This window comes from Stenella coeruleoalba (genome assembly GCF_951394435.1).
Source record: "Stenella coeruleoalba genome assembly, chromosome: 2".
NCBI lineage: Eukaryota > Metazoa > Chordata > Mammalia > Artiodactyla > Delphinidae > Stenella > Stenella coeruleoalba.
This window is the reverse complement of record NC_137147.1, coordinates 77,797,357-77,825,300: the sequence shown is the minus strand read 5'-3', so window position 1 is coordinate 77,825,300 and position 27,944 is coordinate 77,797,357. Positions and strand designations below refer to the sequence as shown.

General features: G+C 41.8%; 1 protein-coding gene across 2 annotated transcripts in view; it reads left to right on the top strand.

Moving 5' to 3' along the window:
* The window catches only part of SCG5 (secretogranin V), a 54,048-nt gene extending 26,362 nt beyond the window's left edge, over positions 1-27,686 (top strand). Inside the window, exons 3-6 of one of the 2 annotated variants that reach the window (XM_079915106.1) lie at positions 12,822-12,971; positions 16,664-16,773; positions 23,245-23,298; positions 27,154-27,686. In XM_079915106.1, the coding sequence (XP_079771232.1) occupies positions 12,822-12,971; positions 16,664-16,773; positions 23,245-23,298; positions 27,154-27,249 (410 nt within the window). In that variant the 3' untranslated portion in view covers positions 27,250-27,686. Of the gene's footprint in view, positions 1-12,821; positions 12,972-16,660; positions 16,774-23,244; positions 23,299-27,153 lie in introns of both variants that reach the window. The other variant, XM_079915105.1, reaches the window with a different exon arrangement.
* Positions 27,687-27,944: the final 258 nt, after the last annotated feature.

The window sequence follows — 27,944 nt, the reverse complement described above, 5'->3', positions numbered from 1 at the left end:
CCCAGGGCCCGAAAAAAGGGAGGCTATAAAGGTTCTTTATATAAAAGGTGCTCTCTTGTCTGTGGGTCTTAGTAAATGAAAATTAGTTGCTTTTCATAACTATGTTTGAATTTTAGGACTCATTTCTCACCAGGAATCAAAGCAAAAAAGGCCTTAATGCACAGTTAGTTTTGAGAATGGACATGTACAGAAAGCTACTTTTAAAAGAAAATTTTATTGAAGTATAGCTGATTTACTATGTTGTGTTAATTTCCTCTATACAGCAAAGTGATTCAGTTATACATATACATATATATTCTTTTTCCTATTCTTTTCCATTATGGTTTATCATTGGATATTGAATATAGTTCCCTGTGCTATACAGTAGGACCTTGTTGTTTATCCATCCTATGTATAATAGTTTGCATCTGCTAACCCCAAACTCCCAGTTCTTCCCTCCCCCACCCCACCTCCTCCTTGGCAACCACAAGTCTGTTCTCTATGTCTGTGAATCTGCAGAAACTACTCTTAATTGTTTTCATTTCTTCCTTTTATCCCACTTAAATTATTGGGCTTGAAGGAAGAAGAAACAAATGTCAGACATCAAAAATTTAAAAATCTCACCCATTAAGTGGGCCATTTCTTTCAGGTATTTTTCCCCCGTTAATAAGGGCTAAGTTGTTTGTCTCTTTCCAGCCCTTTCTCCTTGCTTCTGTCTTTGCTCCAGTGCAGACAGTCGTGTGCTTGCCTGAAACTTGCCTGAACGCTGCGCTAAGGAGAAACCCATGGCTGTACGGGAGGTGACAGGTTACAGTCATATCTCATTTTATTGCACTGCACAGATGTTGCGTTTTTGACAAATTGAAGGTCTGTGGCAACCCTGTGATAAGCAAGTCTATCGGTGCCATTTTCCCAACAGCATTTGCTCACTTTGTGTCTGTGTCACATTTTGGTAATTCTCTCAATAAATCAAACTTTTTCATTGTTATTGTATTTGTTATGGTGATCTGTGATCAGTGATCTTTGATGTTACTACTACGCCTTGCTGAAGGCTCAGAGGATGGTTAGCACTTTTTAGCTAGACGTTTTTTTGTTTGTTTGTTTTGTTTTTTGCGGTACGCGGGCCTCTCACTGTTGCGGCCTCTCCCGTTGCGGAGCACAGGCTCCGGACGCAAAGGCTCAGCGGCCACGGCTCACGGGCCCAGCCGCTCCGCGGCATGTGGGATCTTCCCGGACCGGGGCACGAACCCGTGTCCCCTGCATCGGCAGGCGGACTCTCAACCACTGCGCCACCAGGGAAACCCAAGACGATATTTTTTAATGAAGGTATGTGCATTTTGTTTTAGGCATGGTGCTATTGCACACCTAACAGACTACAGTATAGTGGGAACATAACTTTTATATGCGCTGGGAAACCCACACATTTGTGGGACTGGCTTTATTGTGATATTTGCTTGATTGTGGTGGTCTGAAACTGAACCCGCCACATCCCCAAGGCCCGCTTGTTGTCCTCCAAGCTGAGAAGTGACGGCACTTTTTGTAAAAGTGTGTTTATAGGTTGTGGGAAAAAACCCGCAAGCTTTTGGGGCCAGCCAGCCCTTCCTCCTTAAGCCCCCTCTGTCCCCTCATGTCTAGCCGGGGCTGCCTGATCACAGCACCCACACCTGCCCTGTGGCCTCGGAAACCAATATGAGGGGCCCCGCCTGCTTCACTTTTCTTTCCTCCTCAGCCCCCGCCGGGGGCCTTTGCTGTCTTTCGGCTTTCTTTCCCCTTTCTCAGCTGCCCCCTCCTTTGCCCCTTCAAAGGGACAAACCAAAAGAGGGCAGCATTAGTTGGGATCACCTCTCTGCTGCTTCAGTCTCCCAGACCGTGAACAAAAGGAAAGCTGGACATCGCTTTATAAATGATGTATGGAGACACGCGGTTGGAATGAAGGCCCAGACCGCAGTGTATTTTTAGCATCTGCTGTTTGTGGTAACATAAGTGAAAACTGCTGGATCCGTTCCCTTCAGCCGAATGGCTGGTATTCAGGCGAGTGTGCCCGCTGCCTGCCAAACTCTCCTCACGGAACTCCTTCTTTAGGAGGAAGGTGACCGGCTCCCTGGCACCAGGCTGCCCCGTCGCACGGTCCCCCCGGCGGCCCCAGCGCGGGGCTGCGGGTGAGACTCCTGGCTGCGAGCTTGGCGGGGTGTTGCCGGATTGTGAAGCCGAGTCTGCAGGGCAGGGGCTGTGCCTGGCCACTCTCAGCCTTCTGGCGTGAGGCTGGCGCTCAGACACGCGGGACCCACGGTGGGGAGGCCCGCGGCTGCAGCCCTGTCTTAGAGTCACCCCGCTGGTGCCTGGCTCGAGGGGGGCCGTCGACCCCCGCCCTGGTCGCTGACACTCTGGAGCCTCGGAGTGAGCTAGAAAATACGAGAGAGGCCCCTTTCATGCGGATAGGCCGTGCTACCAACTGTTGCTCGGGAGCACGAGCTGATCTGTGGATGATGGACGGCAGGAGGCCCCGGGAGGGCTCTCCTGGTGCCTGGAAACAGCGCTGGGATCCCAGGCTCCCAAAAGCACTGACTCGCTGAGCGGCTTTAGGCAAGTAACGATCTCCTAGGACTCCCTTTCTCACAGTTATGAGTAGTAACTCGTCCCACTGGCCTCACGAAAATGGTTTTAATAAGGAGATGAAAGTACTTTGAAAGTGTTGAAATCAGAGCGGTACAAAAAGACGGGGGAGTGGTGCAGCCCCTGTTCATTTTTTTCTTTTCTGACCAACCTTGACTTCTACCAAAACTAGCCCCCTCAGCCCCGGGCTCTTGCATCGTGGCGCGAAGCAATGGGCTCCGCGGAGGACGTCGCTTATTCCCTGAGAACATAACCTTCGTGCTTCATGAGCAGGTCTTTACTTCCAGTGCCCACAGAATTAATTAGAATGGGAAAGGGTGCAGTGGGCTCCTTTTCTTGTGAAATGTGTGCGAGTGCCTCTATAATTAAAATACAACCTTAAATAAAGGGACTTCAGCTGTAGCTAGAGCTCCCTTATCTGAAACCTCAAGTGACTTTTAAAAAGCCTCTCAGCAGCCGTGCTGAATGTCACAAACTCCATGAACCAAGGTGGTCACTCCAAGGTCTCTCTCAGTGCTGACTCTTATTTTGCATGTAATTCGAATAAGTCTGGCTCTCTGGTTTTCGAGCCCTCGCGGCTGAAGGTGTGGTTAATGGAGCAATAGCATCGGCATCACCTGGGGGCTCGTAAGAAATGTAGAGGCAGGTCCACCCCATCTTTTGATCAGACTCTGCATTTTGACGAGATCCTCGTGTGATGCATATGTGTGTGGTGAAGCAAATTTGAAGACAGGACTTACAGGGCCTTGACCCACTCCGTTTATTTATTTATGCACTGAGCTTTATTATGAAAAGCACTGGGGATGACTGGGATTAATAGCTTAAAAAGAGGGAGGAGACAAAGAACTTTAAAAGCCCTAGCAGCTGGGACCGCTTAATACAGTTGTATTGCTGTATGCATTTTAATGCTCTGAGAACACACTGCTACAAAACTACACAGTCACGGATATTCCCAATACTAGGCCCAAGTTATCAAGAAGAGGTAAAGCCATATTTCAAAGCTGCTGTGTAGAGTATTTACCTAAAATTCATGGTGAAAATTTTCCCTTAAAGTGGTTAAATACATGAATATTCATGTTAATGGGGATGTTTCAGTTATCTGGATACTATGTGGAAAACCACATTCTCCAGTAAAGAGATAAGTGAGACGTTACTATAATTGGAAACCCCAGTTCGCTCAGATTTTATTGTTTTTGTTTTGAATTTTATTTATTTTTTTATACAGCAGGTTCTTATTCAGATTTTGTTTTTTATGCACTACATTTAGGAGAGTTAGATGACATCAAGATAAGGTGCGATACAGAAGATTTACTGCATAACTAAACAGCTAAAAAATTCAACTGTTAATACAAAAAAAACCCCATGACTGTCCAGAGCCGGGTAAAATTTTAGGGGTCAGTAAGTAGTATTCAGTTTTCATATTTTCATTTACTAGATAATGACAACTGATCTTCAGAATCACTAAGGCAGGAAAATGGATTTGAAACTGAATGGAGTTTTTAATTAACTAGAAGAGTGAGTGCCTTTTTCTGGATAAGTGATTATTGGTAGTGCTGGCTCCCGGCTGGTGGTCCTCTGGAGTCTTGCTGGGAGCTGCCATGTTGAGACCAGCCAAGGCTACAGGTGGCAAAGCATGGAGCTGAGGCTGACCAGATAGCTGTCTGAAACCAACAAGATCAACCACCCATTAGAATTGCCAAACTAAAAGGACACGCAGAGGAGGGAGAATCCCAGCACAAAGCAGGGATGGGAGTGCGGGAAAGAGCTGAGAGATGTTGGAGAAATTCCCCAAGATGTGGAAACAGCCTTGGCAGATTTTTATGGAGGGCTCCAGTGCAGGCCAAGAAGGAGATTTAAGGGCCTTGGCCTAGGTCAGACCAACCCAGGTCCCTTTCCCTTCTTCCCCTTCCCTGCTCTCCCTTGCCTCTGAACATCACAACTGACTGGCATTTTATTGCCACAACAATGCAGAGAAAACCTACCAATGATTTGATATCTAGAATTTGAAAATAAACAGCTGGGTGGTCCCAGTTTTATTGTATAAAGCAAGGTTTATATAAGCAAAAGGGCTTATAACTTATTTGGCAGGAATTAAATATTTTCTGTCTATTCTAGAAACATGTGGGTGTGACGGAAACAAACAAAGTATCATCACAGGATAGAAATAATTAATTGCCTGAAATAATTTAAAAGCTGTAATGAAAGATCCTGTCTTTGCCAATGGCATTATTTTCCCAAATCAAGGGGGCTCTAGACTTTGGAAACCTCATGGACTCTTGACTCATCTCTCCCTTGTGCACTGTTTGAAATTTCTCTTATTTCTACTCATGCTGTGGCCACCCCAACCCCAATCCTTATCGCTTCTCCCCTGAGTTGTTAGCAATAGCCTTTTATTAGGTCTTCTTAACTTCCTTCCAATTTACCTATGTACAGTGGTCTTCAGGGTGCAGTGGATCTGGAGTAGAGGGCATTGGAATTTTGAAAAACTCCACAAGTGATACTGATGTGCACCCCGAGGTAGGAAAGGGGGCTTTAAACTGTTGATAAATTAATGTTCTATACAACATCCAATTATTATATCACTCTCCTGCCCAGAAAGCTTTGGTTGCTATTTGTTATATCAATTCATACTTTTCGGCTTGGCATTGGCCTTCTCCTCTCCCATCCAGCTTCTCCCTTCCCCAGCAGTGCTCATCACTGGTGCTCAAATATCCCATGCTCACACCTACCTCTGTGCCCTCGCGTGTGGTTTTTTCGTTGCCACCTGTAAGGATGGATCCTGCCTTTCATGATTCAACTTAAGTGTCACCTCTTCCATGGAAGTTTTCCTGGAAGGTTCCCTATTTCCTGAATGTCTACATCATTTATAGTCTATGCCATAATGAATTATATCAGGGAATGTATCTTATCACGTACCACTGGCTTATTGTGTTGGTGTTAAACAACCAACTAGAATGAAGAACCAAGTAGAGAGCAGGAATCGTGTCTTTTATGTTTGTGTCTTCTACAGCACTGCACATAATCATTGGCACATTCTTCTTGCAGGCAATCCTCCACATCTTAGATCTGGGTTAGATGTTTCTTCTCTACACATCTGTGACATCTCACTGTATCCCAGTTACACTATAAGTGCATCACAACTCTGCATCTTAAATCTGCGCTTCTTTTTTTATTGAGTTATAGTTAATTTACAATGTTGTGTTAATTTCAAGTGTATAGCAAAGTGACTCAGTTATGCACCTATATATATATAATATATATATATTCTTTTTCAGATTCTTTTCAGATATATTCTTTCAGCTACATTCTTTTTCAGATTCTTTTCCATTATAGGTTATTACGAAATATCGAGTATAGTTTCCTGTGCTATAGAGTAGCCTATTTTATATATATTAGTGTGTATATGTTAATCCCAAACTCCTAATTTATCCCTCCCCCTTTTAACCCTTTCCCCTTTGGTAACTATAAGTTTGTTTTCTATGTCTGTGAGTCTATTTCTGTTCTGTAAATAAGTTCATCTGTATCATTAAATATGTGTTTCATTATGTATCTCTTACAGACTGTAAGCTCTGTGAGAGCAGGGCCCATATTTACCTGGTTCATCACTGACCCTCTAGTCCACGTCTTGATGTGTAGTATGTACTCAGTACATATTTTTTTAAGCTGACTGAATAATGATTTAAAAATATGTTTGGTTGAGTATGAGACAAATGGACCAAATAGCATCCATGGCATCCTAACAGTTTGGTTGACTTGGTTTCAGGTGCAATAGATCAGCATAATCTAAACATTATACTGAACCAGATAACTAGCATTTGATTGTATACTCAATTATATCTTTTTCTAATTATTTTCTATATGTGGTTACTTGTCTATAAAATTCAAGCTCTTGGAGAGCAGAGGATAGCATTTTTTTTTTACTTCCATCTATCTCCCATAGTTCCTCAGTATTTCTTGATTTGATGTCATTAAATATAGTTTTAAAAGAGCCTGTGTTATAATGTATCTGCCTGGTGCTAAACATCTGTTGCTTCCTAACAAGAGTACCATTCATTCTAATGGCACTGGTACACAGAGGTAAACAGAGCCTTGGCAGGTCTTCCATAAAGGAAACTGTGTTTGCTTCTTTCATTAATTACTAATGGAGCATTAAGACATGCACTCTTTCTGAAGCCAAGTTGGATAATTCCTGGCACTTAAGGCTAGGGTGCTTTCAAAAGTTGAGACATGTATTGACACACCAGAAGGCATGCCCTATAGCAAGCACAGTGGTGGCTCTAATGCCAAGATTGTACAGAACTTCGAATATATCAATACCAAGTGTACTGATCTGTCTCTCTAACGTTTTGCAGGTCTTGGGTTAATGTGAGTTAATAAATGTGAATTTCTAGAATGTCTCTGAAGGCAGGCACCTCAGTGTGAATTGGAAAAGTCATCAGAGAGATAAAGAAAGGTTAAAAATAAAAGAATGATCAAAGATTCACCAGACAAAACAACAGAATGAGAGTGACAAAGCTAATAGAAGAAATATGTATCAAGATATGATTTGTCACAGAGCTGGAGGAATCAGGCTCCCAGACTTCAGACTATACTACAAAGCTACAGTAATCAGGACAGTATGGTACTGGCACAAAAACAGAAATATAGATCAATGGAACAGGATAGAAAGCCCAGAGGTAAACCCACGCACATATGGTCACCTTAGTTTTGATAAAGGAGACAAGAATATAAATGCAGAAAAGACAGCCTCTTCAGTAAGTGGTGCTGGGAAAACTGGACAGCTACATGTAAAAGAATGAAATTAGAACACTCCCTAACACCATACACAAAAATAAGCTCAAAATGGATTAAAGACCTAAATGTAAGGCCACACACTATAAAATTCTTAGAGCAAAACATAGGCAGAACACTATGACATAAATCACAGCAAGATCCTTTTTGACCCACCTCCTAGAGAAATGGAAATAAAAACAAAAATAAACAAATGGGGCCTAATGAAACTTAAAAGCTTTTGCACAGCAAAGGAAACCATAAACAAGACCAAAAGACAACCCTCAGAATGGGAGAAATTATTTGCAAATGAAGCAACTGACAAAGGATTAATCTCTAAAATTTACAAGCAGCTCATGCAGCTCAACAACAAAAAAGCAAACAACCCAATCCAGAAATGGGCAGAAGACCTAAATAGACACTTCTCCAAAGAAGATATACAGATTGCCAACAAACACATGAAAGGATGCTCAACATCACTAGTCATTAGAGAAATGCAAATCAAAACTACAATGAGGTATCACCTCACACCAGTCAGAATGGCCGTCATCAAAAAATCTACAAACAATAAATGCTGGAGAGGGTGTGGAGAAAAGGGAACCCTCTTGCACTGTTGGTGGGAATGTAAATTAATACAGCCACTATGGAGAACAGTATGGAGGTTCCTTAAGAAACTAAAAATAGAACTACCATACAACCCATAAATCCCACTACTGAGCATAAACCCTGAGAAAACCATAATTCAAGAAGAGTCATATACCACAATGTTCATTGTAGCTCTATTTACAATAGCCAGGACATGGAAGAAACCTAAGTGTCCATCGACAGATGAATGGATAAAGAAGATGTGGCAAATATATACATTGGAATTGTACTCAGTCATAAAAAGAAATGAAATTGAGTTATTTGTAGTGAGGGGGATGGACCTAGAGACTGTCATACAGAGTGAAGTAAGTCAGAAAGAGAAAAACAAATACCGTATGCTAACACATATATATGGAATATAAATATAAATAATTAAATGGTTATGAAGAACCTAGGGGCAGGACAGGAATAAAGACACGGATGCAGAGAATGGACTCGAGGACACAGGGAGGGGGGAGGGTAAGCTGGGATGAAGTGAGAGAGTGGCAGGGACATATATACACTACCAAATGTAAAATAGATAGCTAGTGGGAAGCAGCCACATAGCACAGGGAGATCAGCTCGGTGCTTTGTGACCACCTAGAGGGGTGGGATAGGGAGGGTGGGAGGGAGACCCAAGAGGGAGGAGATATGGAGATATATGTAGAGCTGATTCACTTTGTTATAAAGCAGAAACTAACACACCATTGTATACCAATTATACTCCAATAAAGATGTTTTAAAAAAAGATATGATTTGTCCATTAATTTTTTACTTTGCCAATTAATAACACAATTAAAATGAAGAATTTATACTCTTGGACATGCCAATTAGCATAGCATCAAAATGCTAAAGTAAAAATGGTGAGAAATAAAAGATACTGACAGACACTTATTGGTAGTAATAGATTTTAACACATAGCCATCAGATTATGATAAAGAGATAAAATATGAATAAGGATATAAAAGAATATGATTAAGAATGTTGAATAATTGGCTATATATTTTTTAACATATTTACTTTATATATTTATTTTTGGCTGTGTTGGGTCTTCGTTGCTGTGCGCAGGCTTTCTGTAGTTGCAGCTCTTTGTTGCGGTGCGCAGGCTTCTCATTGCGGTGGCTTCTCTCTTGCAGAGCAAGGCTCTAGGTGCGTGGGCTTCAGTAGTTGTGGCTCGCAGGCTCAGTAGTTGTGGCGCACGGATTTAGTTGCTCCGTGGCATGTGGGATCTTCCCAGACCAGGGCTTGAACCCATGTACCCTGCATTGGCAGGCAGATTCTTAACTACTGCGCCACCAGGGAAGCCCTTGGCTGTATTTAGATGTTTATGGATTATATAAAAATACATCTTAAATACTCACAAGGAAAATTTATAAAAATAATATCTTTTTCTTTAAATGTAGAAATTTTGCAGGCTTGCTCACAAAACAACCCAGTTACTTTACAGTGTCTATATTTGGAAGATAGAGGAATTTGGAATTAAAGGAGATACAATTATCCTTTTAAGAATAAATGTTAATCTGGACTTCCCCGATGATCCAGTGGTTAAGACTCCGCACTTCCACTGCAGGGGACGCAGGTTCGATACCTGGTTGGGGAGCTAAGATCCCACGTGCCACGCTGTGAGGTCAAAAAAACGAAGAAACAAACAAAAAAGAATAAATGTTAATCAAACATAATAAATTAAGACAAAAAGATGCAATGTCACTTCAAAGAGACCATATGATTCCCAGGACACTAAGAGCTAGCCATGATCCTACTGAATATATTAATATTTCCAAAGAAAAACTGTGTTGATCCAAAGGGGAGCTAGTTCAACCAAAAAAGAGAAAAATATAAAGCAAGTGTCAGAGGGCACACCTTGGCTCAGCTCATCCAGGGGAAAATAGAGCCTCACCCAGCTAGACTTAGGTAATATAAACTATTGGCAAGACCATTCTTCTCATGAAGGTGGAAGTATGGTTACCTTAGCCTGATTTTGTTCTAATTTCATGCACATCAAACAAGAACCTTTTGATTTGGCCCTTTGTGTATAGGTCTATGTACAGGGTGATTGTGCATCAAGGGAGCTGTGTCACAATATGGTTAATAAATAGGAATTCATTCCTGAAATGGCTGCTCTAGGGTTGGAAAAGTAAGGTTCCTGAACCTTATAGGATATTAAGGCTACAAGAGGAGAGTCCGGAAGTTGATATGCATTATATTTAAGTAAAGCAAGTTACACAACATAAGTTGCTCTTATTCACTGCTGTGCCTTGGTATTCAGAGCAGGTTTTGGCATCTATGGGGCACCTAAATATTTGCTGAAGGAATGAAATATGTGGGGAAGAACAGAATCACTTAACAAATGGGAAAATGGTTAATTATTTTACATGCACTAAAACACATAGCGTATAGATTACAGAGTTAATTCTTTCTTTTCTTTTTTTTGAAGTATAGTTGACTTGCAATATTATATTAGTTCCAGGTGCACAGCGTAGTGATTCGATGTTTTTTAAAAATATTTATTTATTTTCCTTTTTTTTTTTTGGCTGCGTTGGGTCTTAGTTGCGGCACACGGAAATTTTGTTGAGGCATGTATGATCTTTTTCATTACAGCATGCAGTCTGCTTGAGTTTCTCTCTAGTTGTGGCATGGGCTCCAGAACACATGGGTTCTGTTGTTTGCACATGGGCTTAGTTGCCCTGAGGCATATGGGATCTTAGTTCCCCGACTAGGGATCGAAACCGCATCCCCTGCATTGGAAGGGAGATTCTTTACCACTGGACCTCCAGGGGAGTCCCAGTGGTTCAATATTTTTATAGATTATGCAATGTACAAATTTATTATAATATCATTGAGTATATTCCCTATGCTGCCTGTTACATCGCTGTGACTTTTTTATTTTATAACCTCAAGCTTGTGCCTCTTAATCCCCTTCATTTATTTCACCCAACCCCCTGCCACCCCCATTCCTTTCTGGCAACTACTAGTTTGTTCTCTGTATCTGCAAATCTGTTTCTGTTTTGTTATATTTGTTCATTTGTTTTGTTTTTTAGATGCCATATATAAGTGAAAACATACAGTATTTCACTTAACTTAATACCCCCAGGTCCATCCATGTTGTCATAAGTGGCAAGATTTCGTTCTTTTTTATGGTTGAGTAATATTCCACTGACTCTCTCAATAGATAGATAGATAGATATAGATAGATAGATATATTCTTTATATATATATATGTATATATATATACATAAAGATATATATATCTTCTTTATCCATTCATCTGTTGATGGACACTTAGGTTGCTTTCATATCTTGGCTGTTGTAAATAAAGCTGCAATGAATATTGAGCTGCATATATATTTTTGAATTAGTGTTTTCAGTTTCTTTGGATAAATACCCAGGAGTGGAATTGTTGGATCATATGATAGTTCTATTTTTCATTTTTTGAGGAACCTCCACCCTGTTTTCATAGTGGCTGTACCAAAGAGTTAATTTTAAAAATAGAAAAACTGAAAGAAATATCTAAATGTTGATAGTACTTTTGAAGTGGCAATGGTTTTGTAAGTTTAGAAGGTGAGGAGAAGTCACAAAGGATAACAACAAGTCTGAGTGAATAAATATTAAAAACTTATGTTAGCAAACTATCGATATTACAAATTTAATAACCAGAATTCAGTCAGACAACATGGGGAAGTGTTTGCAGGAAATGTAATGGCCAAAGGCCTGATATCTTTATTATGTAAAATGTTCATGCAAATTGATAAGAGAAACACTAAAATTCCAAGAGCATAAACAGACAACTCACAGAAAAGAAATTAAAGCTAGTAAATAAACACATGGAAAAATATTTGAGCTAGTAATCAAAGACATTCAAAATAAAGCAGTAATTTTTCTAAAAGATTTTAAATTAGCAAAGACAACATAAAAATTTATTTTTGTAGAACCCAATGCTGGTTAAGATGTTATAAAAATGGTATTCTCAGATTTTGTTGATGATATTTTATTAATTGATACCTCCTTTTTGGAAAACAGTTTGGCAATATAAAGAGCCATAAAGTATTTATAGCCTTTGACCCAGTAATTTGACTTCTGGGAGTCTCTCCTGAGGAAAACGAATCCAAAATATAGAAAAAATTAAATGCCCAAGAGTAAATTGGGAAACACTAAACATCCCACAAAGTGGGAATGATTAAAATGTTGTGGTAGAGCCACTGGATAGAAGACTACATATTCATTTATAATCGAGGGCATAGAGACCATGCAGCCACATGCTTTAATAGTAAGTGGAAAACCAATAAACACTTAGATATAAAAAGATGTGCAGAGAAGAAAATTGAAGCAAATGCACCCAGTTTTAAGTGGTTGATCTAGAATGGCAGGAGGACAAAGACCTTTTCCTTCATCTCCCTTTTTTGTGGTCATTGGTTGTCATTCAGCCTGTTCTTTTACCTGGATGCCAGTCGCATCCTCTTCTCTTCCCTGAGCTCCATGCCCAGCTTCCAAACCCCAGCCCATCTGTGTCAGTGCCACTCAAGCTCCAACTCGTTCAAGAAGCCCTCCCCGTCCTATCAGCCAGATGAAACACTCCCTTTACTCTGCTCCCAATGCTATATTTTAACTTGTCTATTATAGCACATATACAGTGTGCCCTGTGTGGAAATGATATATGTGCAGTATGTGTCTGTTTCCACAACTAAAATTTTAACCCCCTAGAGGGTAGGAACTGTTGGATTTCCTTTTTTCTCTCCACAGCCTAGGGCACAGTGCTTTGTCTGTATGGTATGCCCGATAAATATTAGTTGAAATGAATGTCATTGCACTGACATGAACTACTTCTGATTCCCTGGCAGGTGGAGCTCATGAAGGTCTTCAGCACTTGGGTCCCTTTGGCAACATCCCAAACATTGTGGCAGAGTTGACCGGTGACAACATTCCCAAGGACTTCAGTGAAGATCAGGGCTACCCAGACCCTCCAAATCCCTGTCCAGTTGGAAAAACAGGTAGTGGGCATGCCCTTGGGTTCTCATGAAAGGTAGAGCCTTTGGGAGGAAATTTAAAATTCTAACATTGGCTGCACACGTTCAGAGAAATAGTATTTCTATTCCGATGAGCCCCTGTGTATCTGTATGTGGGTTGGAAAGGGAAGTTGATTCTAGAACCCTTGGTGAGTTCTGGTGTTCCGATACACCCACAGAGGACTCCCCTAGCCAAGGCTTTATCTTCTGTCTCTCTCCCTCTTTGGGAGTTGATGCTCTTTTCTGCACTGGCTCCAATTTTAATAAAAAGGGAGAGGGATTTTCTCTTTTTTTGCCTCTTCTATGATACAATCGCTGCCCACTTTTAGTGTCTTTGGAACTTTTCAGTATGTGGATGATCCATGCTCATTTGTTTTCCTTACCTTCTCTTGACAATCGATATCTCAACTATGTTGTAACCAGTGAGCATCTATCCTGAAATATTTCTTTGGGGGCTGGGAGGCGGCATGAGAGAGGGGGGGCCCTGGAAGGCAAGAAGTTGGTTAAGGGAGAAGGTTGAAACTTTCCTTGCTCCTCATGTATCACTCCCACTTTCCTACCACCCAATTCCAAAGAGAATGAATGGTGAGTGTGCTACACTTATGCTGGGCTTTGAGCGGCTTACCTTGGTGGTTCAGAGTAGTGGCTCTAGACTGACGACTACTGGAATTCAAACCCAAGGTCAAGATATGCGACCTCGAACAAGTTAGTGAACCACTTGCACCTCAGTTTCCTTATTTGCAAAATGGGGGTTATTGGGGAATTATATGAAATTATCCATGTTAAACACTTGGTACAGCACCCAGCACAGAGTAAGAACTCATTAAATGTCATCCTGATTATAAATAACTTTGCCGCTAGTAAGAAATGAATCTCTTTCCTTGGGCTTGTACTCGCTTCCAGCAACAGAGTAGTCTTTTCCCCACAACCTAATAATAATACTAGGTAGTATTTATTATCCCTACTTTACATATAAGGAAACTTAGAAAGTAACTTCACCAAGGTTATCCATGTAGCAAGTAGTTGAGCCAAGGCTCAAACCCGGATCTACCTGATTCAGGACTGTGCATGCAACCACCATGTCATGATGTCTTGCTCTGAAAATTCTGTCAGTATTGGCCCCTCAGCTTTTCTAAAACACAATACAGGCTCTCTCTGAAAGATATTCCTCTTTTCATTTAGGGCGAGATCTCTGTTTTCCATGCGGGACAGAGGCTTCATCCTGGGATGGAACAACCAGAGTATTTGGATGTGGCCAAGCTAGTGCAGGGACGCTGGCCCAGGACCACAGGAAAATCTGAATCAGCCACCTTTTACTTGCTTGTGGGACTTTGGATGGGAAGGAAGAAAGGCCAGTTCAGGCTCCATGGGGATTTGGTTAAATTGATTCCATATCATATGATACAGTGGTTCTTAATATATAGTCCCAGCAATATCAGCATTACCTGAAACTTACTGGAAATGCAGATTTTCAGGCCCTACTCCAGACATATTAGATCAAAAGCTCCGGGGATAGGACCCAGAAATTCATATTCTAACCTGCCTTTCATGTGATTATGGAGCATACCAAAGTTTTGAGAACTGTTGTTGGAGAATGGAAAGAGAACCAGAGGTTGAGCCAAGAGGTCTGAGTTTTTGTCCTAATCATAGTATGTCAGTTTACCTCCCTGGACCTCAGTTTCTTCATCTGTAAAATGAAGACATAGTCAGTGCCTTAAAAAAAAATTCAGTGTAGTCCTAGCTTATCCTGAAAGAAAAGCAATATATAGATCTATGTGATCAAGCAATAATTAGGAGCACTTAGGAGCTCCGAGATGGAGCAGTCAGAGCGATTTGATAGAGTTGGATAAAAGGACCCAGCTCCCAGGACCTTTCTTGTCTGAGATTACCTGCCATTTCCTTCCCTGTCTTTTCATTAAGCTAACACACGCTGCCATATGCAGACTGCCTGACCTCTCTTGCTTTGCTATCCCTTTCCTCCATGTTAATTGCTCTAGATGAAGTTAGATAAATAGTTCAGTGAGAAGTGGGGAGCCACGTCAGAGCCACACTAGGGGTTTGTTCCAAATGCTACTGCCTTCCTCAGGAGCTTCATGCTGTTAAGGGCTGAGAGACTGGATGCTTAAAGCTGCTGGAAGGTGTCAGAGCAGTCTCAAGAGACCAGACTACCTGACTGATTGTATTAGACCCCCTTTAGTACTGACTTTGATGCCTCCTTATCCCTTTGAAAGGAAGTCTCTTTCATTCTAGTCCTGCACAAAATTCACATCCCTCCCCAGCGCCCCCCCCTTTTTATTTTTTGCGGTACGCGGGCCTCTCACTGTTGAGGCCTCTCCCGCTGCGGAGCACAGGCTCTGGACGCACAGGCTCAGCGGCCATGGCTCACGGGCCCAGCCGCTCCACGGCATGTGGGATCCTCCCGGACCAGGGCACGAACCCGCGTCCCCTGCATCGACAGGTGGACTCTCAACCACTGCGCCACCAGGGAAGCCCCCCAGCCCCCCTTTTTAAAGCTGTTGTCTAAAACACATTAGAGACAGAAAAAAAAATGGCTTATTTTCAGAGTATTGTGTCTATTAATGATAGGGCTTAGGTAAAAGCAGCAGCCAAGAGAGACAACCTTTCTTGGGTTTGAATGGAAGACATGCTTTATTTCAAAGAGCATTGATAATATGAACTGTCATTTAAAGAAAGATGGTGAGGAGGGAACTAAAACATGGAGGAAACCTATTATGTGCCAGATGCTCTATATATGATCATCTCTCTTCCTCATAGCTACCCTATCAGGTAAGGATTTGATTATTCCCATCTCATAGATGAATAAATGGACTTAGACTAAGTTAACTTTCCCAAGAAACTAAACCCATCTATCACTCATGAGTTAGGATTTGAACCCTGAGCTTGGGTCTAGCTTTCTGACTCCAAGCTTACCCTGTTACCACTACAACACACAACATCAAGTACTGTCTAATAATTATTGTTCTTATATAATGGACTTTTGCCAAGAAGCCAGAATCATTTCTAAAGAGCCCACCCAAGAGAAAACAGAGTGAGTCATGTGGAATGGAAGTATACCAGTGAAGGAAATACTTGCCGTTATGACAGATAAAAAATAATAGTGGCTTAACACAATAGAAGTTTATTTCTCGTTTGTGTGAAGTCCTGCCAAAGGTGGGTGAGGGTGTGGTAGGGGTGGATGGTTCAGCAACGCAGACTGCCATCTTTCATCTTTGCACTTGACATCTACAGTTACCCTGGTCGGCAACACGTAGCAAGCAGACCGACAGAAGGCGGGGGGTTGGGGAGAGGAGGAGAGGGGGTCATATAGAAGGTTTCTATGGGCCAGGCCTGGAGGTGGAGTACATCACTTCTGCCCACATTCCATTGGCCCAAACCCAGGCATATGACTCCACCTGATTGCATAGCAAGGCTGGGAAATTAGCCATGTGCCAACAGGGAATAGGAAGTGGGTTTGGGGAGCAGCCGACCAGTCTCTGCCATGGGTAGGAGAGGCGTGGGAGTCTGGGATGAGCAAATCCCAGAAGGAAAGTGACTTAGAGTGACTGATGTGAATAGATTCTGACCTTTGGGTGCCTAGTTGTTTTTAATAAATTAACTCTTAGAATAACAATAGATGTCGTGGCTGTTCCTCAAAAACCTTTTGTTGTTTGCAGTAGATGATGGATGTCTAGAAAACACCCCTGACACAGCAGAGTTCAGTCGAGAATTCCAGTTACACCAGCACCTTTTTGATCCAGAACATGACTATCCAGGCTTGGGCAAGTGGGTAAGTCCAATCTTAATTGCTAATAGGTCTTATACTCTGGTACTCTGAAGGTACTGATGGTAGAGATGAGCAACATGGGTGGGGAGAGAGAAGGAAAATTGCTTAGAAGCTGATTTTTTCCAGAAATCTCTGGTCGAGAGGGACTTTAATTCCAAACCACACTCACTGTCTAGGGCTCAATACACCAATCCATCCAAAGAGTCAGGGACCTGAACCAGTCTCATCGGCTGTAGTCCCAGAGGCTTCTACTCTGGTCTACTCCATAGCCTGTGTCACAACACGTCCTAAAGTCTCATCAGTGTTTCCTGCAGCTCTTATAGGAAGTATATGATATTTTTGTTTTAAAGAAAAAGGATACTAAGAAAATTTGCAAGTTTTATCTCTAGACTGAGGGAGGTGGTCTCTGCAGAAATAAGGGAAGACCATGCCAGAAGCTGAGAAACAGACATGTAATCCTGCTCTATGGAAAGAGAAGATAAATTCCAAAATGTGTAGCAGTGGACTTGCTGTCAATACCAGGCAAGAATCTGTAACTGTCAGTTAAGGAAATTGTTTATAAGCACTTAGAAGAGAAATCATGACCATTTGGAGTAGGTTTGCTAAAAAACAAGGTTTGTCAATCTAATTGTATTCTTCTACTTGCCAGCATTATTCATTTACTTGCCAGCTTGATGAGGGAAATGAAGTGAGCATGGTGCAATTGGACTTCAGCAAAGTGTTTGATCAGCTCTTTCATGATCTCCTGTCTGAAGAAGTGGAGGGATACAACCTAGGCAGGAGAACATTATCAGAAGGGAGTTTCTTAAAGAGTCCGTGTCAAGAGGGAGAGCGATTTCACATGGTATCCTGTGTGTCTTAGCGCTATCCCACTCCACATTTTTATAAATGTTTGTAACAAAAACTATAGAACATGAACTTATCAGATTCTTCAGAAAGACACGAAGTTGGAAGGGAGAGCACTGAATGACAGAGTTGGTATTCAAGAAGATCCTAACAAGCTGGAACAATGAATTGAACAAGATCACAATTGAGTGGAGAGAGATCTATCTTCCTGTGGCTTGGATGATGTAATCAAATGCTGAAGCCACGTGAGCAAAGTGGAAAAATACTAAGAAGTGTTAGTTCACATATACATAGGTGGTCATTACGTCTGTGGAAGGAGTGAGTGAATGAGGAATGAGGAGATACTCCTAATTGCCTAAGCCCCTCTGAAATTATAGGTCTCTTCTCAGCTCATTACTGGCAGCCGGCTTGCTGCCTACTTTACTAGGAATACTGTGATCTCAGGACTAAATTCTCTCACTTCCTTTTACATTGTTTCAGAGAGAGAGGTCCTTTCTCATTAATAACCACTTTCATTTTTCCATCATCTTTTCCATCATCCAAGCAGTTTGATTCCCTCTCCTGTCAACATGCACATGTTTCCTGTCTTAAAACAACAAAGCAACAATACGCTCTAAGTTAATTTTGCTTTTTCCATTATGCATTATTCTATTTCTCTTCTTTTTCATAAGCAGTTCTGTTAGGGAGAATTTGTAGAGCCATCCTGAAGCTTACTAGCAGTGTTTAAATATGTTGAATTACATAGGCAATCATCTATAGGTTCTTGAATAGGAGACTGAAATCATGAAAGTCTTCTATAAAAGTTATTAGGGTGGCATAGAGAATGATGAAGTATATAGAGAAGAGACTAAAGGCAGGAAAAAAATAGAAAAGGTAATTCTAGTTATGAAGGCTGTGAACATAGAGAATTTAAGTGAATCTCACCAACACAATGAGAATCCACGACATTTCAAAGGGGGCCAGGGAACTGACTAGAATTGGTATATGGTATATACATAGCATGAGGAGGAAAAAAGAGCTGTATCAGGTTTATAAGAAATGGAAGGTATGAACTTTTCCTCTGAGGGAATTAAAAATAAAAAAAGAAAGGAAGAAGAGAGGGAGGTAGCAGAGAAAGAAGGAAGCAGAGACAGGGTAGGAAAAAGTAGAAGACCACAGCAGAGCACTGGGAAGCAATCCATAAGAGATGAGCAGAAGTATTGCCAAACTGAAGCAAGGGCCAGGATGGAGCCTACTTTGTTCCAGGCACTGTGCTAGGTGCTTGATATACAGTAGTCATCAACATGGTAGTGGTCTTCGATGAGCTTACCATCTTGTGATGAATTGCATGCAAATAAAATGAACCCAACTTAACACTGTTCCACTTCCTGATCCAGCTATACCATGAATATACCAGGTTAAATTACTGGGGGAAAATGGAAGAGAAGGGTAGAGGAAGACCCAGGACTGAGGACTCACGTGGTCAATTGTATGATAACAATTGAGGACGTCAAAGACACTAAAAAAGGGCAGCACTGAATTCTAGGGTGACGTGTCTACCTCGCATGACTGATAGGCCGGAAATGAGGGAAAAGATGCAAGGGGGAAATGGAGAACAGTCTGAGTGAGGGCAGAGAGCCCAACTGAGGAAGTGGGAGAGATGGAAACTTCTCTGTTGCCAACTTTCCTCATCTCTTCTTGAAAACCTTTACAGATTTCCCTCATCACGTTCCACTCACTCCCAGCACTCCAGTACAAGGCCAGCCACCATGTCTCATTCTTTTCTTGCTTCCTTCTCTAAATACTGATTTGTTTTCTCTCAGTCACTCCCATTCTTTGTCTACATCAGAGCTAAAGACTAGAAGTTAGGACTATTACAGATCAATGACCAGGAACAATGTTTACACACCTTTCTCATCTGTAATTATGTGTCTGTTTAAACTTAAGTTTCCTTCATTTATTTTCTCATTACCACCCAGCAGTCAAACATGATTTGCTTGATCTTCGCATGGAAGTGTGAATTGAGTATGTCTTGCTTTTGCAAGCTGGGGTCCCGAAGCTTTCCTTAGTGTTTATAAAGAATGATGGTCTCAAGCTTGTCTTAAGCTCCACTACCCTTTAAGTTAACAAAGGAATTATCTTTCACAAGAGACCTGCACACAAGACCCTGATTCCTTATTTGCTAGTAATGTTTCCCTGTCTTTGATATTAGCTGGAGCTCAGCTGGGTTTTGAGCAGTGATTCACATATTATAAATATCAGTGTCTGTCTAATTTCCTGCATTCCTCTCTCTTTGTTAATACATCAGGATACATTTATTAAATGCACATCATATGCCTTCCAGGCCCTGTGCTAGGTGATGGAAATACAAAGATGATGATAATAGTCATTGTATTTTATACTAAGATAGTAAATAGTCCTGTTTGTTGAACACCATACTGTGAGGCAGACACCATGCTAAATACTTTACATGAATTATTTCGTTCAGTCTGCCCTTCCCTATCATGCTCATTTTATAGATGAGAAAAGACAGGCTTAGGGAGTTTGAATAGCCTGCCCAATACCAAACAGCTGGTGATTGGCAGAGCTGGGATTTGAACCAGACCACTCAACTCTGAGAGTTCTGTAAAAACTGGATACATTCCTTATCTTTTCTTGGCTCATCGTTCATAGTGTGTCCTGTACAGCGGTCCTGTCGAGTCCTATCTAGGACTGGTTGTCTTTCAGACGACGTGTGTATCCACAGCATTGAGCGGCCATATCAAAGGCTGGCTCCCATAGATGTCAGCCATCTCCCCCTCCACACATTCATTGCTGAGTGTTACTCACTTAGGCAAAAGTTGTCTCGAAAGCAAATGTTTCTCCTTTCCAAGTGCTTTCCACATCTTTTCATCAGCAGCTCGGGTCTTTAATCGGATGCAGTTGAACGGAGCCATGAACCTGAGCCATGGGAGAAATGAGACACAGGACCCTCTGCCTTTCTTTATCTTTCATGCCCTCAATGTGTCTGAAGAGTCGCCTGCTCTTCAGTTTGGCTTTCTCTCATGCTTCCGTGTCATTAGACATGAGCTATGCCTTTCTGATGTGTTCTTAGTGTTTCCCTCGGGAGGCCCATGAAGCCAGTTTGTCCCAGAATCGGTGGTGACTTGGGCAACGTGGTGTCTGTCAAGTTTCTCCAGTGTAAAATCAGTATCTTTCCCTTTGAAATTAATCATTGATCTATGGGGATTTACTTCAAGACTGTATAAATATTCTGTACCCATTAAACTTTCAACTAACAATTTTAGAATCCATTGATGATGCTCACCAGAATCAATGATGACTATGGTAGTTGTAAATGGTGATTTTTTTTAAACTCTACTATTCTTTCGGCATTTCTTGGTTGGCATTCTCTTCTAAGCAAGATTTTTTCCCTGCTCCCCCATTTATTTATTTGTTTTAAAATTTATTATCAGTATAGATTCATTGTTTCCTATTATTATTTATTTTGCTGTGCAAACTGTCCTAGATTTAGCCTGTGGGAGTCTCTGCAGGCTGGCTTTCCGTTCCTTTCACTATGTCTCATCACTTTTTTGAGTACTTTCTGGCCCAATTAGATATCCCAACTTCATTTATCCTTGTACTTTCCCTGCCCTAGCCCTAGAATCAGACATTTCTCTAAGAAGCCTCTCTGGTTCCATTTAGGAATGGAATTTGAAGCCAAGATCTGGGCAGTTGTCCAAAATCTTGATGACACCATGGAAAGCTCTCTCCATGAACTCAAACCTGCTACTCACCTGGAAAACAGGCTCACTGCTCCCCCCTCCCCACCCCACCTATAGGGAATGGGTGTCAGGAGAGGGGCTGGTTTCTTCTCATTCGTTCTTGTATACTTCTTTCACCCACCTGCCAGTCCCTGCCTTTAAATCCATATGATAGCGGGGCTAATCGGGAATGCCAAGGCCACTGTCAGGCGGGGGTTGGAAAGCATCCTGCTAATCCTAACCTGTGCTCTTAGGGAATCACAGGGACCATCTTTGAGAGGAAGACTTGACAGACCTTTGCATTTCTTTTTGAATGAAGGCTCTTATGAGTATAACCTGTCCCACGACCTTCTAAAGGGGAGTAACTAAAATGCTGCTGTCTTTAACCCTGCTGGCGGCACAGTGGACCTCTGCCATGGCTGATTGTCTGTCCCACCCCATGGTACCAGCTCGTGGGCCCCGGTGCCCTCCCTCCCGCTCAGGCAGCTGATCCCGGTGCTACACATGAAGAAGCCTCTTTCCTGGCCCCCTGTCTCCCAACCCGCTTCCCCAGCTTTAGCACGAACTCCCAGGACATTCTCTTGCATCAGGAATTGTTTCATCCACAGAAAGGCAAGTCCAGACAATGGGAATGAGCTTCACGGCAATATCCTCATTCCTCGAGTAAATGATCTGCAAGTCCGTCTTTTCTCCCTTCTGAGATTAAACTGATCAGTTCTCCAAATGAGCATGAGATGGAGGCTGCGGCCAGGGCCGGCCTTTGGGGCTGTGGAGGCTCCTTGACGCCCTGGCTAGGCCTCCGTGCATAGCTGAGGTTGGGCAAGAGATGCACATTGTAAATTGTGGGTGGAGTAGATTTTAATGAACATGAAAACTATGAAGCTCATTCTTGGCATTTGTCATTTTCATTTGCAAATCTATCATGAAAAAAAATTTGATATCCAGACAGCTCAGGAGATACTAGGATTGTAGAAACTTGTTGCTTACCAGAACTCTGTCGTCTCCTTTTTTTTTTTTTTCCAATCAATGTCAGGGTATTTTATTTAGAGTAAGACGAATCACCTCTTTTATACATTATCTCCCTTCTGATTAAAAAATCAAATAAAACAACCACCTAAGGAAGCCCCCAATTCCCCTTCTCCCGTTCTCCCTCAGGTTAAGTGTTCTGTCTCTTGTAATCCCAACAGAATGGAAATCTATTCAGCATGCATCTGATATTCTAGAGCTCATGTAAGTCCACTACGTGTTTGAAATCTGGTAATATGAGGCAACACTTACACAAACTGTGGTAACGGAGCCTGTCCCCACCGCCCAGCCCCAACACAACTTTCCTTCTGCCAAGAAGTTTTTTGGCAGTTTTTAAAAGGTTCACTCTATTAAAAATGTTATAGACCGAATGGTTTTCCGATTGCCTTGACTGGGGGCACTGACTCAAGCCACAAGAGGAAGGGTCACAGAAGTCAGGTGTCTCGTTTGCTTACACAGAGGATTGTTACTAATAGTCAGACCCTACTCTAGAGAACGATTTATGTGTACAGCTCATAAAAAGGGAGTTAGATACCAAAGTAAAATAAGATAAAATTGTTTGTTTTAAACAAAGCCTGTTCAAAGTGAGGAGATGGGTCTCCAGTGCCCCTTGTGTGTTAGAATGTCGTATTTTCTTGTTTATGTGACTGTTGATGACACTGGTGTGCCTCGGGGCATTGCAGAGCACTTTATTAAAAACTGTACAACCACTGGCTTTTCTCCTGTGGTCTATCTTTCTGCCACGACATTCCTTTCATCTGGCTTCGTTTCCAAAATATGTGTATGCAAATATCCAGGGGGACACACCAGGTGTAAAATAGACATTGACCAAATGTGATCCATACTTCTGCATTTGTGTTTTCTTTTCTCCCCACTCTAGAACAAGAAGCTCCTTTATGAGAAGATGAAAGGAGGACAGAGACGCAAGCGGAGGGTAATGCCTGGCTGGCTGGCGGGCTGTGGGGATGCCTGGAGCTTTCTGAGCGGGGGCAGTTGACAGGCCGTTAGCCTCAGTGGTTGGAAAGTAGCAGAACCCTTTCACGTGCTGAACAGTGGTCCCAAGTGACAAGGGCCATGCCTAAAAAGTCTGCCCTTGGTTTCTGCGATGTCTTCCCCAAGCTTTAGCATGTGATTTTTAGTGGCATGCTAAGTTTTGTGGCAATTCTACTAGCTCCATTGCACTCACAAAATGTCAATTGCATCCCTACCATGGGTATAGGGACGCGGGGAGTACAGGAGGGTATGCCTTTCCTCAAAGGGTCTGTAGGCCACTGGGGGAAACTGCTCACACCTCTGCATCAATTATATAAAAACTCGAGACAGGAGCCAGGAAGTGTTGAACTGCCTGCTCCAGGCAGTAATTTTGAAGGAATGTAGGGGCAGAAAATGAGATGAACAAACCTCATTCCTTCTACATACTTTTTTCCCTTGCTCTAGCCAGATTGGTGTAAAAATTCACCAGATCCATTATATTTGTTCGCTGACTGGTGAATTTACTGCAGGCTTAGTTATTAACCGTCTCTGGGCTGCCCAAGGTGCTGTGCGTTTACCCACTACAGTGATGCCTCTTGTAAAGCTGATGTCAATTTGCTTTGGGTTTACGATGCATTTTATGGTGTGGAGACTGAACAAGTGGTCGGTGGTTGGTGCCTTACTAGACAAAACCACCTGCCATTTGTTTTGGATCAGATGGAGGAAAAAGTTAAAGTCCTGCTTATTACATAGCAAAGTGCTACCAGGGAGTAACCGTTTTAGTTCAAATATACAAACCAAACTGTATACCCAAGGCTACTGACTGTTTATGTAGAATAGCAAGTGCCTGGATCCTGGCAAAATTTGGGACTCTGGACAGTGGTAACTGTGGCCATTCTGAATAGTTTTGCCGGATCCAGGCAGAGAATGCTTTAAGAGGGGTGGATTTTCTGGACTCAACATTAATTCCTCAGGTCCCTGAAACAGAAAGTTCCAAGCCCCTGTGCTGCCTGACAAAATACAGAAGACCCGTGGCCAGCTGGCTATTTGAGAAGCAAAGTTTTGCTTGTAAGCAGATCTTCAGAGAGTTAACAGTGTTATTCGGGGTTTTTCTTGGGTGATTACAGTTTCTAGTGGCAGATGATGGCAGGAAGGATCCGAAAGGTATAATGCGGTCTTGAGAGAACATCAAGAAATTCTATTCCAAGAGCTCAGGATACCCATAATTTACCAGTAAGATGGCTTGAGCGTCTCCCCATGGCACAGCAAGGATATTTCCAAATCAGACCAATGACCGTACCAAAATGAGTAACTTAGCATGAAGCTTTAATCGCCTCTCCTTCCTCGCTCACTATTCCTTCTGCCCTGACTCAGTTAATGACTGTGGGTCATGATTTAGGTCATTTTTCCATGAGACCAGTGACTACCAAACCTCAGGACTCTGGCTAGAACACATGTTATAAAGGATTTTACTTTGGCTTCAACTTCCTCCACATAGGAAAGGCTTAGAGTTTATGAAAATAACGATCACTTTGACCCAGAGGTATCAAGTTCTTCCTACTCTCAGGCGTCTATTGATACAAAGGTCCATGCTCATGCCGTTAACCAGGGGCCTTTCAGGTCTGGTGGAGAAACAGAACTTGCCTCCCCTGTCATCAGGCCTCAGGTGGTGTTCCCACCTTGATTGAAGACTTGAAACGACTCCCTCAAGTGTGCGAATCAATATAAAGAAATTATGGGCTTTTGTGAAAAATCAAGGCTTTCTCCAACTGAGCTCAGCATCTGCTGTGGTTTCCAGAGGTCACTAGAAGCAGGGATCCCATCCTAATGGTTTTGCGGTTGTGAAGTGGCAATAATGTTCTCTGTGTAACCTAGACAGTCTCTCACCCAAGGGAGAAGGTAAATATCTAAGTGCCTTGTCATTATTATTACTCTTACGTGTAGGATTCAATACTCATAGATATTTATCAAGAAAGTTCAAGCCCCGTGTGCTGCAACGAAGACCCAGTGCAGCCAAATAAATAAATAAATATATAAATATTTTTTAAAAAATACTACTGTAGTTTAAATTAAAAAAAAAAAAAAGCTCAAGTGATTGCTCCTGTTACTTCCTCATTACTTCACTTTCCCCTGCCCTCTATCATTTGGCATGTTCCGGGTCTGGGCCAAAGGACTTGCTGCCATGACAGTCCCTTGCCAGGAGGGATTCTCCCCAGAGTTACAACAGAGCCTCAGGTGGTTTTATGCAAATTTCTATACTTGCTCAAATCTGGTTGAATTCCTAGTTGCTTCAAGAGTAAAAGGTCAATTCACCTTTTAAATGACTTTGCAAACTAACTCTTAAGATGTATCTTGTTGATATTTGAGATCTACTATTATTTAAAGAGTTTATCAACCCTTTATTCCCATATTTGATAACATGAATATCTCATATCCTTTTAAAATATATTAGAATTTTTAGTAAAATATATTTTTACGAAAAAACAATCAAAATATTTATAATCCTGAATACACTTTTTCAGTTCACACATGCTCCACCTAGCCAGAGATTCTGATACGATTCCCTGGGATAGGCCAGGCCATTCCAGTTGACAATTCCTGATATAAAAAGGTATTTTAGTTATTTAAAATATTTTAAAGATGCTTCCCAGCAAAGTACTGTTATTTGGTGACATATCACTTTTCAGATATATGAGGACATTGCATACTTTGTAATTCTCAGCTTGTTGGTGATGCATTTTTGCACAATGTGTGGGACCTTTCATCATTCATGCTTTTACCTGTCAGAATGTGGAAGGACATTCATTAAATACTAAACTCCGATTCCAGGCCTTGTCTTTTGGAGAATGTCTGCTCACCCTTCGAGAGTTATGGCAGACAATGTCCCGTGGGCAAGAGAGACCCCCTGCAAAATGCCTCCGTGCATCCATGGGGACTAGAGGTGTGATGGGATTGCTGATTATTTGTAACTACAGCTTCTTTCTTATGTTTTTGTTCAGTTATTGGCAGGCAACTTCAATAAACAAATATCTTCCAAAACTTCTGAATTTTTTCTGCTTGCTAAATACTGTGTTGTAAAGCTCCAGTTACTAGTTCAAATCCAAACCTCAAAACATAGATACGGATTAGAGAAGGAATGGAAAAACCTTGACTGATTCAGAATACCAACAGCTGAAAAGGATTTCAGGTGGTGGAGTCTTGAGTCAAAACTAAAGGAGCTCTCTGTGTAACTTCCTTCTTTTCTTTGTGTTTTGAATTTGACTGAGGGAAGGTGAAAATGATTGCTAGAGCCCCTGATGCGTCCTCTTTAAGTAGAATACTGCTTTGAAAGAATCAGTCACAGCAACAGGTGATCTGTGACCACTCTGCAGATACTGATTCCCATCTGGCCCTGCTCTGTCATCGTCTTTAGAACATTCTTCTCGTAAAATGATTTAATGCAGTTCACATTCTCTCTCCCCTAAAATAAGGCCATAGGATAATAATTCTGTTTCATGTGAGGCTTCGTATCTAAGTTAATAGTGAGGGTTTCTTAGCTGGTTCACTTCAAATCTTTATGCCAAAACAGGGGATGGAACCCAATTGTATGTGTTACTTAGCTGTGTGAAATAGTTGTGTGAAAGACAGAGACACCTCTGTCAGTCAATGTTTCTCTGGCCACTAAGGTATTGATTAGTGCACCGGAGTAATTATCTGGTAGGTAGTAGGCACCACTGTTACCTTGTTAACCCAATAGGCCAGAAACAATTCTTGTTCACTTCTTCTGTGCGATGTCTGTATCCGATGTCCACATATGACTCCGTGTATTTTTTTTCAGAGTGTCAATCCATATCTGCAAGGACAGAGACTGGACAATGTTGTGGCAAAGAAGTCAGTCCCTCATTTTTCAGGTGAGGATAAGGACCCAGAGTAAAGCGAAGATGTTGAGTGGAAACCCACACGACCTGACCCGTCAGACCTCCTTGGTGTTGCTTATGTGCACTCGTTGTCAGAGCCCCTGTGAATGGCAGCATGTTTCTAATTTAGACAAGTATGGATGAAAAGCAGCTGTATTTTGATATCCTATTGTCCTTCACACTGATAGCTCTGCTTTCTGCTAAATTAGGATAAGAGCTTTTTTCCTTTAAATGTGGAGCTGCAATGAGCGTTAAAATTAAAACGTATGTGTCAATAACAATAAAAAGCAAATGAATGAAATGTCCTCCGATTTCTTACAGTTTAAAATGGTGTTTCGGGTGGCACTGTTTTGGCCAAGTCTGTAAAAGGCTGGCATTTGATTTTGATTATGTAGTTAATCCAGCCCTTGGGCATTATTACACACCAATAAAGAAGATTGTACCCAGGAGGGGCTGACACATTTCACTTGGCCGCATCTTAATAAATGTGTCTGCAAGCGTGAGTATGTGCATTTCTTTTTCACTTAGAGCATTCTAAAAACTCTCTGCTTACTAGAACAAACTCACAGATATGATCTTATCTGATCTTAACAATAATACGGTGAAGTAAATGGCGGGGGGTATTATTATCCCCATTTTACAGATGGTGGGACTGAGACTCAGCTTCCAAGAAAAGCTGAAAATGGCACAGTCAGTATTCGGGGACTAAGGT